The sequence below is a fragment of the Pleurodeles waltl genome, chromosome 8 (genome assembly GCF_031143425.1).
Source record: "Pleurodeles waltl isolate 20211129_DDA chromosome 8, aPleWal1.hap1.20221129, whole genome shotgun sequence".
NCBI lineage: Eukaryota > Metazoa > Chordata > Amphibia > Caudata > Salamandridae > Pleurodeles > Pleurodeles waltl.
Window position 1 is genome coordinate 810,175,012 of NC_090447.1, and position 18,623 is coordinate 810,193,634.

The following is an 18,623-nucleotide window of genomic DNA, read 5'->3' on the forward strand; positions in this document are numbered from 1 at the left end:
TGGGTAAGACTGTTAAGGAATCTACTAACAATAGAAGATTTAAACTAAGTGTTGGCCTGGTAATCTCAGAAAACAAGAGGTAGCAGACAAATAGCCTTCGAGGGTGCCCAAGGCAGAGCCCTGCTGGGCCAAATAAAGGATAAACAAAAGGACCTCGGAAAGAGGTGCATTCAGGGGGTCAACACACTTGCCTGTGCACCATGACACAAATGAGTTTGATCAACAGGCGTATACTGTTTTGGTGGATAGACGCCTGGCTGCCAAGATAACGTCACAGAGTTAGGGCAGAAGGTCAGAAGCTGTCAACTGCTGCTGCTCAATCTCTATGTAAGAAGGCAGAAAGGGAGTACACATTAAATAAGTAAGGACAAGATTGAGGTCCCACTGAGGCATGATAAATGGAGTGGGAGGAAATAAATGGGTGAGGCCTTTTAGGAATTTACTCACAATAGGAGATTTAAAAAGTGAGGGCTGGTCAGGTAACCTAAGGAAGGCCGAAATGGCAGATAAATACCCTTTAAGGGTGCCCACAGCAAAGCCCTGCTGGGCCAAAGAAAGAATGAACAGAAGAACCTTGGCTAGAGAGGCAGAGAGGGGATCAACAGATTTGTTGGTGCACCATGCCACAAATTTATTCCAACGAAAGGCGTTTACAGTTTTGAATGAGGAATGCCTGGCTGCCAAGATAACATCGCAGACTTCAGGCAGAAGATCAGAAGTCGTCATCTGTCGAAGCTCAATCTTCACGCATGAAGGCAGAGGTTGGACAGGTTCTGGTAAAGAACCGTCTCCGGTTGCTGCAACAGAAGATCCGCCCGTAGAGGCAGTCTGAGTGGAGGATCGAGGGACATGCTCAATAGCTCTGGATACCAGACTCTCCCAGTCCGGAGCCACCAAGATGACTTGGGCCCAGTCGTTCCGGATCTTCTTGAGAACTCTAGGCAGAAGTGGTATAGGCGGAAAGGTGTATAGGAGGTCGGAGTTCTACTGGAGACGAAAAGCGTCTCCGAGCGAGTGCCGCATTGGAAAAGTCAAACGCGCAAAACAGCTGACAGGGCGTGTTCTCTGTGGAGGCGAACAGATCTAAGCAAGGCTCTCCCCGCTGCTGAAAGAGACCTTGTGCCACCTCTGGATGGAGATGCCATTCGCGATCGACTGTGTTTGTCCGCTCTGGCGTTGAGAAAACCCGCCAGATGTTGAACCACCAGGGTAATGTCCAGGGGCGTAGTGCCTCCTTACAAAGGGTTTAGGACCTTACTCTGCCCTGTTTGTTGCAGTACCACATAGCGGTAGTGTTGTCCGTGAATACCTGCACTACTTTCCCTTTGAGAGGGGGAAGAAATGCTTTCAACGCAAGCTTGATCACCTGGAGCGCCAGAAGATTGATATGGAGCCCAGACTCCACCGGAGACCAGAGACCTCTGATCTCCGCCTCTTCCATATGGCTGCCCCAACCCAGAAGTGACACATCTGTCACTATAGATAGATCTGGTTAGGGAAGTGAGAGGGATCTGCCGTGGACCCAATGCGGATTCGAAAGCCACCACTGCAGGTCTTTCGCAAGCCCCTCCGAGATCTGGACCATGTCAGTGAGATTCCCCTGATGCTGCGCCCACTGGAACTTTAAGTCCCACTGCAGAGCCTGCATATGCCATCTGGCATGTGTTACTAGCAGGATGCCATGAGGCCCAGCAGCCTCAGGGTCAGTCTCACCGAAACCAAAGATCGAGGCCTAAAGATCGGAATCAGGCCTGAATGTCTTGGACTCGTTTTTTGGGAGGATAAGCCCAAAACTGCACTGTGTCCAGAACAGCTCCGACGAGAGGGAGTCAGGTGTGACTTTGGCACGTTTATAGTGAACCCCAGCGTGTCCAGGAGGTTCGCCGTAGCCTGAAGGTGGGAGACTACTTTCTGGGAGGAATCCGCCTTCAACAGCCAGTCGAGGTAGGGGAAGACTGACACCCCTAACCTGCGCAGATGAGCTGCAACCACCGCCATCAATTTCGTGAACACCAGAGGGGCGCTGGTAAGGCTGAAGGGGAGCACGGTAAACTGAAAGTGCTTGTGAACTACCACGAATCGTAGGTAACGTCTGTGGGCAGACAGGATGGGGATGTGGAAATAAGTGTCCTGCAAGTCCAACGCTACCATCCAGTCTCCTGGGTCCAAGGCAGACAGAACCTGAGCCAGGGTGAGCATTTTGAATTTCTCCTTCTTGAGGAAGTAGTTCAGGCCCGAAGGTCTAGGATAGGACGTAAGCCCTTGTCCTTTTTCGGCACCAGAAAGTAGCGGGAATAACAACCCCGACCTGCTTCGGGCACAGGGGCCTTTTCTATAGCTCCCTTGGCCAAGAGAGCTACGACTTCCTGGCGGAGAAGTGCCAAATGATCCTCTGGAAGCTGACTAAAGGATGGAGGCATGGCTGGTGGAGAAGATTCGAAAGGGAGGAAGAAGCCAGTTCGAACGATCTGCAAAACCCACCTGTATGTAGTGTTGAATTCCCAGTGGGGCAGGTGATGGCGAATCCTGCCGCCAACTGGATGGGAGTGAGGGGACGGACCAGGAGGGTTTGGAGGCTGCAGCGGGTGCAGAGGTGGACTGGGCAGACCTCTGGTTCGCACGTCCCCGGCCACGCAGTGGCTGGACAGCATGGAAGGCACACTGGCTGGGTGGAGGACGCGACAGGGAGCCCTTTCCGTGGCCACACAAGGGGCGAAAAGCAGACTGCAGGGCGAGGGGCAGAGGAAAGACCAAGGGACCAAGTCGTAGCCCGGGAATCCTTGAATCTCTCCAAGGCCAAGTCCACTTTGTCTCCAAAGAGACGGGAGCCATCAAAGGGCATGTCCATGAGTGACTATAGGACATCCCCAGAAAAACCAGAAGTACGCAACCAGGCATGGCGTCTCAAAGCCACCATCTTTGCAACCGATCTGCCCAGTGAGTCGGTCGTGCCCACTCCACCACGGATTGTGAACTTTGCTGCATCTCTCCGATCGTTCACAGCTTGGGAGACGATAGCACGGGCGTCCTCCGGTATCTGCGGCAGGACTTGCGCAACTGTATCTGTAGGAAAATGCCTCCTTGGCATGGTTACCCCCTAACTTTTTGCCTTTTGTTGATGCTAGTTATGCTTAAAAGTGTGCTGGGACCCTGCTAACCATCCCAAGCACTAGTGTTCTTTCCCTAAACTGCACCTTTGCTTCCACAATTGGCACAGCTCTGGCACTCAGATAGGTCCCTTGTAAATGGTACCCCTGGTACCAAGGGCCTTGATGCCAGGGAAGGCATCTAAAGGATGCAGCATTACCTCCCCCAGGAACTGTTGATTTTTGCAGTGTCCATAGCTTATTGCCATTTTTGCCAGAACTGTGTACATTACTGTTTTACTTCAAAGTTCCATATTTACCCATGCCAAATACCTTACAATTTATGTATTTACTTGAATTCTGAATCATGTGGCTCTAAAATAAATTAAGAGAAGAATATTATTCTCTATAAAAACCTGTTGGCCTGGAGTTGAGTCTTTGAGTATGTGTTCTCATTTATTGCCTGTGTGTGTACAACAAATGCTTAACACTACCCTCTGATAAGCCTACTGCTCGACCACACTACCACAAAATAGAGCATCAGTATTATCTCATTTTGCCACTATCAACCTCTACGGGGAACCCTTGGACTCTGTGCACACTATCTCTCACTCTGAGATAGTATATACAGAGCCAACTTCCTGCGGTATCCCACAAAGAGTGGGTGTAAGGAAATGCCTCCTTAGCATGGTTACCCCCTGACTTTTTGCCTTTTGCTGATGCCAAGTTATGATTGAAAGTGTGCTGGGACCCTGTTAACCAGGCCCCAGCACCAGTGTTCTTTCCCTAAAGTGTACCTTTGCTTCCACAATTGGCACAGCTCTGGCACTCAGATAAGTCCCTTGTAAATGGTACCACTGGTACCAAGGGCACTGATACCAGGGAAGGTCTCTAAGGGCTGCAGCATGTCTTATGCCACCCTCGGGACCCCTTCACTCAGCACAGGCACACTGTCTCACAGCTTGTGTGTGCTGGTGGGGAGGAAATTACTAAGTCGACATGGCACTCCCCTCAGAGTGCCATGCCAACCTCACACTGCCTGTGGCATAGGTAAGTCACCCCTCTAGCAGGCCTTACAGCCCTAAGGCAGGGTGCACTATACCACAGGGGAGGGCATATGTGCAAGAGCACTATGCCCCTACAGTGTCTAAGCAAAACCTTATACATTGTAAGTGCAGGGTAGCCATAAAAAGTATATGGTCTGGGAGTTTGTCAAACACTAACTCAGTTCCATGATGGCTACATTGAAATATAGGAAGTTTGGTGTCAAACTTCTCAGCACAATAAATGCACACTGATGCCAGTGTGGAATTTATTGTAAAATGCACCCAGAGGGCATCTTAGAGATGCCCCGTGAATACCAGTCCAACTTGTAGTGCTAGGCTAACTAGTTTCTGCCAGCCTGCCACAACCAGACCAGTTGCTGGCCACATGGGTAGAGTGCCTTTGTGACTCGGTGGCCAGGAACAAAGCCTGAACTGGGTGGAGGTGCTTCTCACCTCCCCCTGCAGGAACTGAAACACCTGGCTGTATTTTGTGGTGTGTGGTTGAGCAGTAGGCTTATCAGAGGGTAGTGTTAAGCATTTGTTGTACACACACAGGCAATAAATGAGGAACACACACTCAAAGACTTAACTCCAGGCCAATAGTGTTTATATAGAAAAATATATTTTCTACATTTATTTTAGAACCACAAGATTCACGATTTGAGGTGAATACATAAAATGCAAGGTACTCCACACAGGTAAGTTAGGAACTTTGAATTAGAGCAGTAAGATACACAGTTTTAGTTAAAATTGCAATAAGCTATTTTAAAAGTGGATACTGCAAAAACAGTTCCTGGAGGAGGGAAGAAATGGTTAGTTTTTCAGGTAAGTAAGGCACTTACAAGTTCAAGTTTCTTGCATAGGCAGCCCGCCGTTGGGGGTTCAAGGCAACCCCAAGGTTACCGCACCAGCAACACAGGGCCGGTCAGGTGCAGAGGTCAATGGAGGGCTCAAAAAACGTACGCGCCTATGAAGAACAGGTAGTGCTCCGGTTCCAGTCTGCCAACAGGTAAGTACCTGCGTCTCCGGGGGGCAGACCAGGGAGGTTTTGTAGAGCACTGGGGGCGACACAAGTAGGCACACAAAACACACCCTCAGCGGCACAGGGGCGGCCGTGTGCAGTGTGCAAAGCAGGGGTCTGGTTTGCAATAGAAATCAATGGAGGAACCCGGGGGTCACTCTAGCGGTGCAGGCAGGGCACAGGGGGGCTTCTCAGGCCAGCCACTGACTGGGCTAGGCAGAGGGTCGCCTGATGGTCACTCCTGCACTGAAGTTTGGTTCCTTCTGGTCCTGGGGGCTGCGGGTGCAGTGCTTGGCCCAGGCATCGGGTTCCTTGTTACAAGCAGTCACGGTCAGGGGGAGTCTCTGGATTCTCTCTGCATGCGTTGCTGTGAGGGTCCAGGGGGGTCATCTCGGGCTACTCACAAGGTCGCAGTCGCCTGGAAGTCCTCCCTGTAGTGTTGGTTCTCTGGAGCTCGAGCCAGGGGCGTTGAGTGCAGAGGGTGAAGTCTCACGCTTCCGGCGGGAAGAGTGAATTCTTTAAAAGTTGCAAGAAAGTTGCAAAGTTGTTGCTGTTTGTGAACAGTGCCACTGTTCTTGGGAGTTTCTTGGTCCTTCTGGTTTCAGGGCAGTCCTCTGAGGCTTCAGAGGTCGCTGGTCCCTGTCAGATGCGTTGCTGTGCAGTTTTCTGGAGACAGGACGGTAGGGCTGGGGCCAAAGCAGTTGTCGTCTCCGTCGTCTCTGCAGGGCTTTCAGGTCAGCAGTCCTTCTTCTTGTTTCAGGTTGCAGGAATCTGATTTCCTGGGGTGCCCCTAAATACTAAATGTAGGGGTGTGTTTAGGTCAGGAGGGTAGTAGCCATTGGCTGAGGGGAGGGGGCACATCCCTAATCCTATTTGGGGAATCCTCCAATCTGAAGATGGAGGATTTCTAAAGGCAGGGGTCACCTCAGCTCAGGACACCGTAGGGGATGTCCTGACTGGTGGGTGACTCCTCCTTGTTTTTCTCATTATCTCCTACAGCTTTGCCACCAAAAGTGGGGGCAGTGGCTGGAGGGGTGGGCATCTCCACTAGCTGGGATGCCCTGGGGTGCTGTAACCAAAGGCATGAGCCTTTGAGGCTCACTGCCAGGTGTTACAGTTCCTGCAGGGGGAGGTGAGAAGCACCTCCACCCAGTACAGGCTTTGTTCCTGGCCAAAGAGTGACAAAGGCACTCTACCCATGTGGCCAGGAACTCGTCTGGTTGTGGCAGGCTGGCAGAAATTGGTCAGCCTAGCACTAGGAGTCGGACTGGTATTCAGGCAGTGTGAGGTGAGCATGGCACTCTGAGGGGAGTGCCATGCCAACTTAGTCATTTGCTCCCCACCAGCACACACAAGCTGTGAGGCAGTGTGCCTGTGCTGAGTGAGGGGGTCCCCAGGGTGGCATAAGACATGCTACAGACCTTAGAGACCTTCCCTGGCATCAGGGCCCTTGGTACCAGGGGTACCATTTACAAGGGACTTATCTGAGTGCCAGGGCTGTGCCAATTGTGGAGACAAAGGTACAGTTTAGGGAAAGAACACAGGTGCTGGGGCCTGGTTAGCAGGGTCCCAGCACACCTTCAATCATAACTGGCATCAAAAAAATTCAAAAGGTGAGGGGGTAACCATGCCAAGGAGGCATTTCCTTACAGGTGTGATGTGGGCGTTGTTAAACCCCAGATACATAACAACATGTCGGAAAGCAGCACTTCACACTGCTACGCTCGACCTAAAAAGGAGCCAATACAAAAATACCCTCTGCATGTAACATTGGAAATAGCTTGTAAAGCTGGAGAGTTAAACTTTTCCACAGCAAAAGCTAGGTTGTTTTTATACAGGATGTTATTCACCTAAGTGCTTTCTTTTGTATGCTCGATATGTAGATGTTAGACCTGGCATCCTTAGGGTGGTCTTAACTCAGACTTTTTGCCTTTACCTCCTGTTTTGTTGCAGTAACTTTTTGTTGTCTTAGGACTCTGAGGACATTAACACTGCTAATCAGTGCTAAAGTGCATGTGCTTCTCCCCTGAAAAATGGTAACATTGGTGTATCCACAACTGATATATTTAATGTACCTGTAGGTCTCTGGTAGAGTGGTATACCATATGCCCAGGGCCTGTAAATTAAATGCTACTAGTGGGCCTGCAGCACTGATTGTGCCACCCACTTAAGTAGCACTGTACACATGTCTCAGGCCTGCCACTGCAATGCCTGTATGTGCAGGCGCACTGCCACCCCAACTTGGCATCTAAAACATCTTGCCAAGCCCAGAACTCTCCTTTTTCTTACATATAAGTCACCCATAAGGTAGGCGTTAGGTTGCCCATAGGGCAGGGTGCCATGCAAGCAAAATCTGGATATGTACCTTTATGTTTTTCATGTCCTAGTAATGAAAAACTTCTAAATTAATTTTTCTTTACTAAGAGGCCTGTCCCTCTCATAGGCCAACATTGGGAATTACTTATAAAATCTTTAAGCTGTAATTCCTGATTTGAGATGAATAGCTGCATCATGTTTATTGCCATTGGAATGGTAATCATAAATCCTCTTTACTGATAAAGTCAGATGTATGATTACTATTTTTAAAATGCCACTTTTAGAAAGTGGGCATTTCTCCTCCCTTACTCCATACAACCTATCTCCAATACACGTCTGACCTGAGCGAGCTGACAGCTACACTTCTGCATTCCCTTCAGACACCCACAACACAGTTTACTCAGCTACATCTGGATTCATCTGCATACTGATGGGGCTTCCTGGGGAGGGGTTTGGAAAGGGCTCACAATTACATTTCAGAGTATGGACTAAAGTCCACACAAAGGGGCTGATTACCTTCTGCTGACAGTCTGTAGCGGAGTATGACCTGAAAGGGGGACAAGTTCACTCCAAAAGAATTCTTTTGTACTCACCCCTAACATCAAAGGCACTTGTCAGTATAAGGACTGGGTCTCTTGACTCACTCAGATCAGTACACTTCTGGACTCAAGGAAACTCTGCTGGAGTAAAGACAGCTGTGTGCTAGGATTACCACTCTGCCAGATGTGACTGTTCCCAGGAGCTGCTGCTCTGCTGCCTCTGATGTCTACCCTGCATCTCAAGGACTAATCTCTCCATAGTGTAACCAAGGGCTTGCTGGTTTGCCCACTGTTTCCCCCCCCCCGAAGGTGTCGGGGACATCAAAGACCTTGTGCTTCTAGCCCTGCACCCCTTTGACCAAGACTAGGGCTCTGGGTTGCAGGAGTGTGGTGGGCACGTCTTCAGAGTAAGCACGGTGCCCCATCTCTGCACTGCACACTGTGTGACTGGAGGGATTCCCTCTCCGTTGTTCTCTGGTTGCCAGCAGGATTAGCGCTCTGATTACTTGAGCATCAGAGGAGGAGCCTCCCTTGCTGGGGACAAACACTGGAAGAACAGCATTTCCTGTGGAGGCTGAAGTGGGTGCCCCTCCCGGTCGTCCAGACACTGAACGTGCATTCACCAGTTTCCGAGATTGCCGACAGCACTACCAGCTTGCTTTCCTCATCTGCACCACCGAGTGGCTGTGCGACTCGCCATCCAGCAGCTGCGACATCCCCGGAGCAGTATGGATACTTCGGTTTACCACCAGACCCGAGCGGTCTAAAAGGATTTTGCTGCGCTCCTCACAGCTGACCCAAGTTCACTTTCCGTTGACCTAATTCCTCTGGCCGGACCCAAGTGGTACCAAAATGTTTTCATTGCGCTCCTCGCAGCTAACGCATTCTCTAATGACTGTGAAGACTCTAAGACAAGCCCCGTTGTAAGCACTGCTTTTTGATTAACCTAAACTGAATATCTTGAGCGGTACTAATTACATTTTTTGCCATTTTGGTCTTATTTCAATCAGATAAACGCTATCTAGTTTTATAAACCTGTGTGGAGTCTTGTGTTCTCCCTCTGATTACTGCTAGTGTGTTGCACAAATACTTTACACATTGCCTTCTAAGTTATGCCTGATTGTTCTGCGCCAAGCTACCAGATGGTGAGCACAGGTTAATTCAGTCCGCGTATCTGACTAGCCCTGACTAGAGTGGTGGGTTCTGCTGGCTTAGCTGCATACTCTAGCCAACCAGAAACCCCATTTCTAACAGTAGACCATCTTGAATCTGACAGGGTCGATTCTTTCTTCTAACCGCCAAAGGGCACTTGAATAAGTGTGTATTAAAATCTCCGGCAATGATTAAATTGGGTGGACCTGCCCCTCTCTCGGATATTGAATCAATATAGGACCCCAGTAATTTAATATCTGAAGTGTTCTGAGAACCAGAGCACGAATTATAAAAATTCAATAAATAAAAAACCCGGGAACCAGGCAACAACACTCTTAGAGCTTGGAGTACAGGCGAACCAGAAGACAATTCTGTGATACGGCCCCAGACTACGAACAGGACCTAAATTACTAAGCCTCCTTTGGCCTTCCCAGAACACAACTCTACTGCTGGAACAAAGAAAGCTGTGTAACCCTCCAGGAAGAAACATTTCAAAGTCTCCCAGGATTCTTGCAAACAAACCACAGTAAACATCCTAATGGAGAAGGGCCAATTCAGGTCACTGAATCTGGAGGAAAGACAAGCTATGTTCCAGCTAATTAGGACCAAATCTTTGGAATTATATGTGGCCGGGAGTGCCTGAAGATTGGACAAGGAGCACCCAGCTTTAGGTGTGTCAGGAGGCAGTGTTGGAGCATAAGGTGCCAGTCAGTCACAAGAATCCAAGAAGCTGAGTGGCTCAAAGCGGCTGGCAGACTCCAGGGTACAAGGCAAGAGGAGTGGCGGGGGCTCATGGAGACCCCTATGACCCACATATGTCCATGATGCAGGATGTATAATCTATCTCTCATCCAAGGAGAAGATTACGAAATGTGCTTATAGCATAAGCATCCACATTCTTATTTCCATGCAGACACCACAAAACAGACATGATGCTCTACAAAGTCCTATCCCAAATAAATTATTTACATAGATTATGATAGCACTGCAATAATCTTGTTTTTAAGTACTTTAACTACTTTGTTAGGTAGGAGAGGAAGGAATCACTAAGTTCCAAAAAACTGAGTTGAGTTCAAAATGGTTCTCTTAAGGCATCTTGTCTAGGGATCCCCAGAGCCTCTACGCCCGCTTTTCTTCATAGTGAGCACTCCTGTTGCACTACAGTTAATTCACTGTAATCACTGTCTGAGATACAAAACACAGGATATTACTTCCTTTGAAAAGTCTGGAAACCTAAATCTACCACTGGAAAAAATCTAGCACTGAATCATAAAGGTTCATCCATGATGCCCCTATCAACTAACTGCATCCTACTGTCTCAAATGGCCTGGCAGAGTGGTCCACTTCCAAGGCCCCGAATGGTAACGCTTTGATTATGAGACCTACTTGGAGGCATCTTATTTTTTGAACCCGCTAATTACTTTTCCCTTTATTTTCCGTTCATGAGCCCTAAAGAAGTGGTTGGTGAGCAGCAAAACGTGTCGGCTGTGACTATATCAGAATATTAGGAACTATTCATGGGGCTTATACTTTGTTTTGAAATGTGATTAAAAAGCTATCATTGTAAAGGAACTGTATGAAATGTACTGGTATTTCGAATAAAAAAAGGATTTTAAAAGAAAAATGTTTTTCAATAGAAGAAAAAGTGAAGAGAGTGAAGAGGTATAGGTTACTCATTATTCAACAAGTTGATAATAGCTCCCCGCTGATGTGTTTATACATTTCCTTCGAACATATCTGTTTACTGGGTTACTGATATAGTGGGTAGTAGCCTAGTGCAGGGATGTTCACATATGTCACCCATAATATAATCAAACGAAGAAGATATGATAATTTTTGCCCATCAGAAAATTACGACTTCTGTAGGATGGTACCTTGTGGCATTAAGGGGAATGTTCAGTAGACTGCTAAGCTGAGTGTGAGCAATATTTCACATCCTAAGACACTCACTGTTATGAAAATTACTGGCAAGAATATGGGACAATTTACATTTTACAGAAGGGGGGTTGGTTTCACTTTGATTGGTGCGTGGACCTCAACAACATAAATCTATAGAAAACCTCTTTTTTAATTCATACAAAAATCACTATGTGAGAATCGACAATCTGACAGATCATGTGCTGCCAGTCTATCTGCACTTCATTGCTGAATGGTTCCATGCCAGTTAGCATACTGTATGCACAGCTTCTTACGTGAAATTACAGAAATGATGACATCACACCACTTCACGCAATTACTTTACATTCGTGGTAAGAATTTACTGTAAACGCACAGGAACAACAAAATGTGAGCAGCTGTTGCTCAGGGTGCTGTATAAATGTGTCTGTGCTAAAAAATTTACAAAAGGACCATTTTGCGCCATAACAGAGAGCAAAATGACAGGTTTGCATTTCATGTAATTACGTGTAATTTTGCCATAATTAAGCAAAAGTGAATTATGTGAATTCCGCACACCCCTAGTAACATCTAGCAAGACCTAGCTATTTATAGATCTGCATCATTATTTGTTGTTTTCATCATCTTGTATCCGGGACAGATGAAAGAAGAAAATCCATCCAGGATAAATTATTATTTCCAGTACCAATACCTCTAGCAAGGTCGTGTGATAGGGTACTACATCGTAATGTAAGAAGCCTGAAAATTCAATTGTATGTGACCTAACGGAAACAGGCTTCCATGCTGACGAGGACGTCAGAGTCCAACTAGAAACCGAGCGGTTCTAAGGTTTAAGGAGTTTATTACACCAGCAGCACTTCATCAGAGCTGTATGCCTAAGGGATTACTCTCTGAATATAAAAACTGCTTTTTTAGGCATTAATCCATTTTATGGATTAATGTCTTGTAACTACAGTTGTTAGTTTTTGGCACTTTTCCTAAATCTTTTTTTAGCTTTTTTTTTCAAGAACAAACATATGGTACCTTGCCAGTTTTGAGAGCAGTCATACTGTTCTGCATCTTCATAGCTTCAATTACACAGATTTCCTGACCTTCTGCCACCTAGTGGAAAAAAAGAGTAGAAGAGGTTAAAACTAAAAACGTTCCATGTCACAATATTGTACTTGTTTGAGTGATTAAAAAATCATAATTTCAGTTTCTGGACACTACAAATGGGATACATACAGTTTCATACACACCTGTTTAACAATCCAGATGTAATCTAGCAAGACGTTGACAAAAAACCTCGAATATGCAACAAGAAGCATGTATGTATAATGACAAAAATGTTAATATAATTTAATATATCGAGCGCTGAGCAGTTATAACCACAGACTGAAACTTCAAAGTGCTAGACAAAGCACGTTATATTACATAAGAGCATTATTAGTTTTCACCAAGGATTTCTCTCTCCTCCCAAAGCGTCACTAATCGGTAAAGACTACAATGCCTTGGACTCTTTTGCCCAAGTGTTGTCTCTTTCAGTTATCTCGGGGCAAACATCCACCCTATGCCTCTGCGATTCTCCTGGAGAGAGAACTTTTCCTGGACCCCTGCAGTATTTATAAGTAATAATATGTCTGCTTAAAGTCACGGAGTCATAAGTGAGTTGACATGCTCCCCACGGGTCACAGGTAGAGCAGAGAGAGAATTTCTGTGGCATTGCAGTTCACCCTTACTAACAGAGGCAGATAACAGGCCAGAAATCACAAACCTAAAAAAAGAGTACCAGCAAACCGAGGGAGCCCCAGATCGCAGCATCTGTGGTATGCGCAACAATGACCTTGTGTGTTCTATCTTGTCAGAAGAAAACTAACAATAATATTTCACATATTGATATATATATTGTACAAGAACAATGTTCAATATCTTTTGTAACAAACAGGTGCCAAACATGAGCTGTCCTCTCCTTGTTCCCTCGTACACACATATATGACAAAGTATGTAGTGTGTATACTGATTTCAGGGTACAAGGCAGGGCTCTGTTAATACTGCCTTCTGATGAGAAAGCCTTCAAGTCAGAATCTGTGACCACAAACACTACCAGCTACTAGAGCGTAACTCAGTAGGGTAGGAGTGAGAGACATCTGACTGTTTTTCTTTCCTCCAAAAAGATCTTAATTCCCTTTTGAGGCTTAGGAAGTCTACTAGGTGTGACCCGAATAATTTGCTGTCATACAATAATCTAGTGAAGAACAGACTGATTTGCAACTTAAGTTGTTCTGGCTTCATCTAAACAAAAAACTTTCAAGATCCTCTCTGACTCCTGGTAGATGGGAAATCTGCAAGGAGAAGTACCCAATAAAAGAGGAATTTACCTCCCATCCACTTGAATTTCTTGATATTTCATGCTTTGGACCTGATGTTGGCTGATCTTCTGGACTTCCCTCTGAACAAAGTTGTCACAGTGGTCCCCATCCAGGCGATATTGGACAGGGCAGCTGTGTCTTCTCTTGCCCTGAGGTTATACTCTAAAACGTATTTCATTGGATCCCTCTGTCATGATCTCTGCCTGGCACAAATAGGGATTTCCCCTACTCCAGGGGGTTCAGAGTTTGTTGTCCACCTTCCTGATATCGACGTCAGTAGGTTTCTGCCATCTAAGACAGCCTGTCAAATTAGTTAGCAGCTCCTCTGCTGCCTTATAATTAAATTAAGAACGGCGCCGCAGTATCTAAACATGCAGCACAGGTGTGTGCAGCAAACTTAAGGGATGAGCAGTTATCATCAGTTGGTACCTGAGCTGTGATCTTATGGACAAATCCCGCAGCTTCCCCACCCATGCTGCACGTAAGGTGAGATTCATAGATGAGCCCCAGAAAAAAGTGCCTTTGTGGTGCAAAGTAGTATAGATAACTCATCCACAGCACCACATATCGCTGCATAAACTGGTAACTCTCTAAATTTCAGTTGGACAGTCTAACAACTTACGCCAGGAGGTACTAATTACACCATAAGAGCTGTACAGCCACATGATAAGTGGAACAAATTATCTTACCGTAGACAGGACCACAAATGCAGCTACCTCTCATACCTTCACTGCAAGCCATACCTAAGAGGAGCAACATTTTTACAGCAGCCGGATAAGCGGCGCTACTCCCGATCAAACACCACAACAAACCAGTCTTACAAGCTTAAGTATCCTTTCCCTCACTCCTTTCTGTTGCACTGTGTGCTCAAGGAGAGGAGTATATGGGATGATAACAGCACAATTCATTATACATGACAAAACACTTCTAACATATGTTCCACACTTCACTTTCATATCCTTTCAGCAATATGAATCCCACGGACTACTATGCTACTGATCTGCAAAACTGCTACAACAGTCTTATCAGGGGTATATGATGCACAACATAAATAGAAATACACTACAAAGAATGGTATGAAAATATCTTTCTGGTTTGATCTAGTTAAGAAGGTTGGGAGGAGAAAGTGTGTTCATTTCATCAAGAAAGCACACTGAAATCACCGATAAAACTCTGGTTTATAGAAGAAAAAAAAGATCATTGGAAGAAGAAAAACACAGAATAGCAGTTTTATTGAATAAGTTGAACACTATTTTCTTAGAACACGATCGCGTACTTTATTTTCAAGTACTTTATTTTCTAGAGCCCTTTGTTGTGATACAAACATTCCATCTCCATTGATTGTTTGCCTGATATTTGCTTTACCCATTCTTATAAGAGAGTTTTTAAGTTTGTGTAGTCCTAATCTTCTTGCACAGAAAGAATTACCTTCACACATATCTAGAAAGCTTTAGAAGGTCAAACTGCTAGTGGTCCAGCCTTGCAAACGTTTTCAAACTGCATGATTGTTTCCAGAGATGGATTGTGTAAACTCCTATAAACTAGTCGGCAGGTCACAATATTCAGGCGGCAAACTAGGATTCCCCCACTTTTTTCTTAGTATGAAAGTCGTAGTCTTACAAAAAATAGTCAATGCTGGATGTTTAGCGCTATCCCACTTTAGGGGTGTCAGAAATCTACCACTTAATGAATAATATGCATTAGTTTAAAAGTTTTTTGCTGAATACAAACTCCATTTATTAAGTCATGTTTACTTAAATGCTCCAAGGCCTAAATGAACAGCCCTTGAATTTAAAATGAAGCCTGCGTGATTGCTGCATTAAACTGCAGAGCTATTATTTACACTTAAAAAAGAGCTTGCAAAAAACAACGTTTCGAAAAGAAAGGGGCGACTGTTAAGGAAACTGCGATGCGGGACGGCTTTAGAAGCTAAAACGCCTTAGTGGGCAGAGTGTACCCAGTGTTTGTGCGTGTCACTTAGGCCACACGTTTAATGGTTGTGACAGTACGTCCTTCTTGATAGGCTCACTAAATAGTCACGAGCCCTGCCAGTCGCTTTGATAAACCCAATCGCCAGAGATGTACTCTGCTCTACGTCTAATTGGTGTAAGGTTTGTAGACTTGGAGCCTGCCGGTTTCATCCAGCGTGCTGCGTCCTCCCCTTTGACATGGGGGTCAGGGTTCGCGTTCGCATCCGATTATCAAAGTGGGCCTCGTTAGGCAGCCGTCTTCCTTCGCGCCGGAACACGGCAACTTGAAGGAGCGCGCGGCCCATTTACTCAGCAGATCCGAGCATTTTAAAGAAGCCCTGAATGTCACACGCTCTAGGAGCTTTTTGGAAGTTTTTAGACGTCTCCAGCCGGTGATTAATTGTGAACGATGGGAAATAGGGCCCAGCGATAGCAGCTGCTTGCTATGGTCGGCAAAATTAATATAATGGATACAGCCTGCCAATTTCCCAGTTTTACTGGCAAGGCTTGCAAGTGTAATTAGGGGAAGTTACAAATGATATGGAAATCTATCAAGTCCGATTTATTTTCAAAGGAGTCTGTCTCTGGAGACGTTTATGGCCGAGCGTATATTGTGCTTTGTTGTGCTAATGATTTAATACACTTGTTAACCATGATAAAATCCTCTCGTCTCCTTCACATGTTCTTACACCTACTTTTCACAGAATGATTTATGTGGTCACTCACGTATTTACAAGCCATGCCCAACCGTAGTGCTCCCTACTCGCATATCATGCAAACACACACACTAAGAAACTTGGGGTCAAATGTATTAAACACTGGTCGCGTTTATCTGGATGAGTGTGGACTTTTGGGAACCGACCTATGTATTAATGGTTCCGTTCACAAAATTCTGAATCGTAGGGAATCGTTATCTTAACTACTGCTTCATTTTTCATAAGGTAGTTTGCAAATTATGACTCATTAAGATCAGTGACCATTACAGGGCAGGTGGAGTGCGGTGGCCAGCAGACTACTATGTATGTTAACACTTTTTAACAACATTTTTTTCTTAATGCAGGTTATTTTCCTATAAAGAAATGGGCATGTGTTTAAAAAAGGTTTTAAGAGTCTGTTTCAGATTAGACAGAGGTCTCTGGACTTATGCCTACTACATAACAAACAGTTTTTTTTGTTACATTCACAAATGGTTGAGACTCTCAAGGGAGCCTCTTCTCTTTTCCAAAAAAAGGGGGTGGGGGGGCTGGTCAGTTACTTTTCAGTGGTATAGAGCTGTTGTTTTGGTCCTTAAACACTAATACATATGGATAACAATTGCTTTTTTTGGAAGGGACTCATACAAAACACCCATTGCGAATATTGATTGGTTATCCATTTCTAAACACATTTTAGAAGTTGGACCCCTAAAATGGGGTTGGTACATTGCAAAAGGCAATTTCGTGTATACAAACTCAGAATCAGAGCTTTTAAGAACACAAGAATGCTTTATACATCTGCTTTATAGAGGCACCGCTGACGAACCCAACAGCTTTATTTGTAAATAAATACAGGACTAAATAAACAGGCCCAATGTTCTTCTGAGGGGTCCACTACCCCTGCTGCCAAAATCCGGGATGCTGAATACCAAGGATGCCTACTCCTGATTCCACCTCGTGTCTTCATCTCTTTTCCTCATCCTTATAGTTTTTTTTCATTACTGTTTCCTCCCTGTTATTGTTTTAATTTATCTTTCTTCTTTCTGCCTTTCTCTTTCTTGCCCTGGGCCACAGTCTGATGAAGAAAAGTAAGCTCAGGTTCCCAAAAACAAGAGCTGGTGCCCTTGACCTACAACCTCTGGCGCAAAATTAGCACTGACTATGTTGAGGGACAGGGAGGTAAAGCAAGTTTTAAAATGAGATTGGGTTACCCATGTCTTGTTTTTTGTTTTGTTTTTTAAAGTGCTCTTGAGCCCTTTTGTTATCTGATTTGGAATAAAAGCATGAAAATGAAGTGGCAAGGCCTAAAATTGGAGACATCAAGGATGGCTGCACACTGTTCCATTTCTCAATTTCATCCTTCAGAGCCACAAAATGGGGGCGATACAGTTACGGGATGAGATTTACAGTAGCAGCTGTGGTCTAGCCACAGAGGGGAGGGCCTTATAATGGGCAATGCGTGGTCTGCTTTGAACAGAAGGGAAAAAGGACAAAAAGGGACAAATAAAGGTTCACATTTGAATGTGATGAAACTAAGGAGAAACATGACAGACATACATTTGGAAATTTCTGACAAAGTAGTTAATTTTAGTCTTCGTTTTCTCTTCAAGAACTACCGTCAGAAAATTATAGGCGAGAATCTTCGAGTTGATTTTGATGGATTCACATTGTCTACCACACTCCTGCCACCGACCCCCTCCGTCAACTGAAGTGAGGGCACGGAAACCCGTGCCAGGGGCATATGGCTTTGTACGGTGCTAAACATCCATACAATAGACAGGTTCATCAGTCAGAGTGTCGGGATGAAGACAATTAGCTCCTGGTGGATGGAATTCTGAGCGCACCTGCTACTCGTACATTACCAGAGAGAAACAGGTTTGGCAACGTGCTCGACATTGGGTAACTGCAGACCGCGGGTACACAGCGCGAGCGCGCACCTCGGGTTCTGCAAAATAATAAAATCCGCTCTTCAAACCCTCCGCTTCAAAAACTGGGCCGGCTGCAAGGAAGCCTGGGTCAGGCCTGCCCAGGCCAATTAATGCACAGCATCTGCCGGGTGGAGGCGGCACATGAAGGACTTCCGAGCGGTTTCGGCAATTAACAGGGAACCGTTTATTGACTTATCTTAACAGCAACTGTTTCAATGCAGGAGTAAGCATCAAACTCTTGCAGGCAGCTAAAAACATACAAGGCTCCACAGGGTGGAAGAGGGGAAAAAGAAGAGATGGGTGGCGTTTGCTTATGGAATGGAAACCTTCTCATGTTCTTCTCTTGCCGTGGTTTTCTGACAAATTAGACAGAAGGTTTACGGGTTCCACTACAGTATCACCTTATGGCGCATGGAAGATCGTTGAAAACAGGGAAAAAAATATCAATATAACCCCTGCAGATTGTTCTATAAAAGTGAAAATCACTCAATTAGGTTTCTTAATGCGGTTCTATTTAAAAGGTAGGTGGCTAAATTAGGAGTAATCTTTATGCATTCTGGAAAAAGAAAAAAAAGAAACAAAAAAACAGTAAGTGGCGGCGATCTCCTCCCATCTAGATACAAAGA

The 18,623-nt window shown here is 45.5% G+C and overlaps 1 protein-coding gene across 1 annotated transcript in view; it reads right to left on the reverse strand.

The window, feature by feature from the left end:
* PCCA (propionyl-CoA carboxylase subunit alpha) overlaps window positions 1-18,623 on the reverse strand; it is a 2,021,650-nt gene that overhangs the window by 27,083 nt on the left and 1,975,944 nt on the right. Inside the window, exon 23 of the mRNA XM_069205070.1 lies at window positions 12,080-12,157. Coding sequence (XP_069061171.1) covers window positions 12,080-12,157 — 78 coding nt within the window. The remainder of the gene's footprint in view (window positions 1-12,079; window positions 12,158-18,623) is intronic.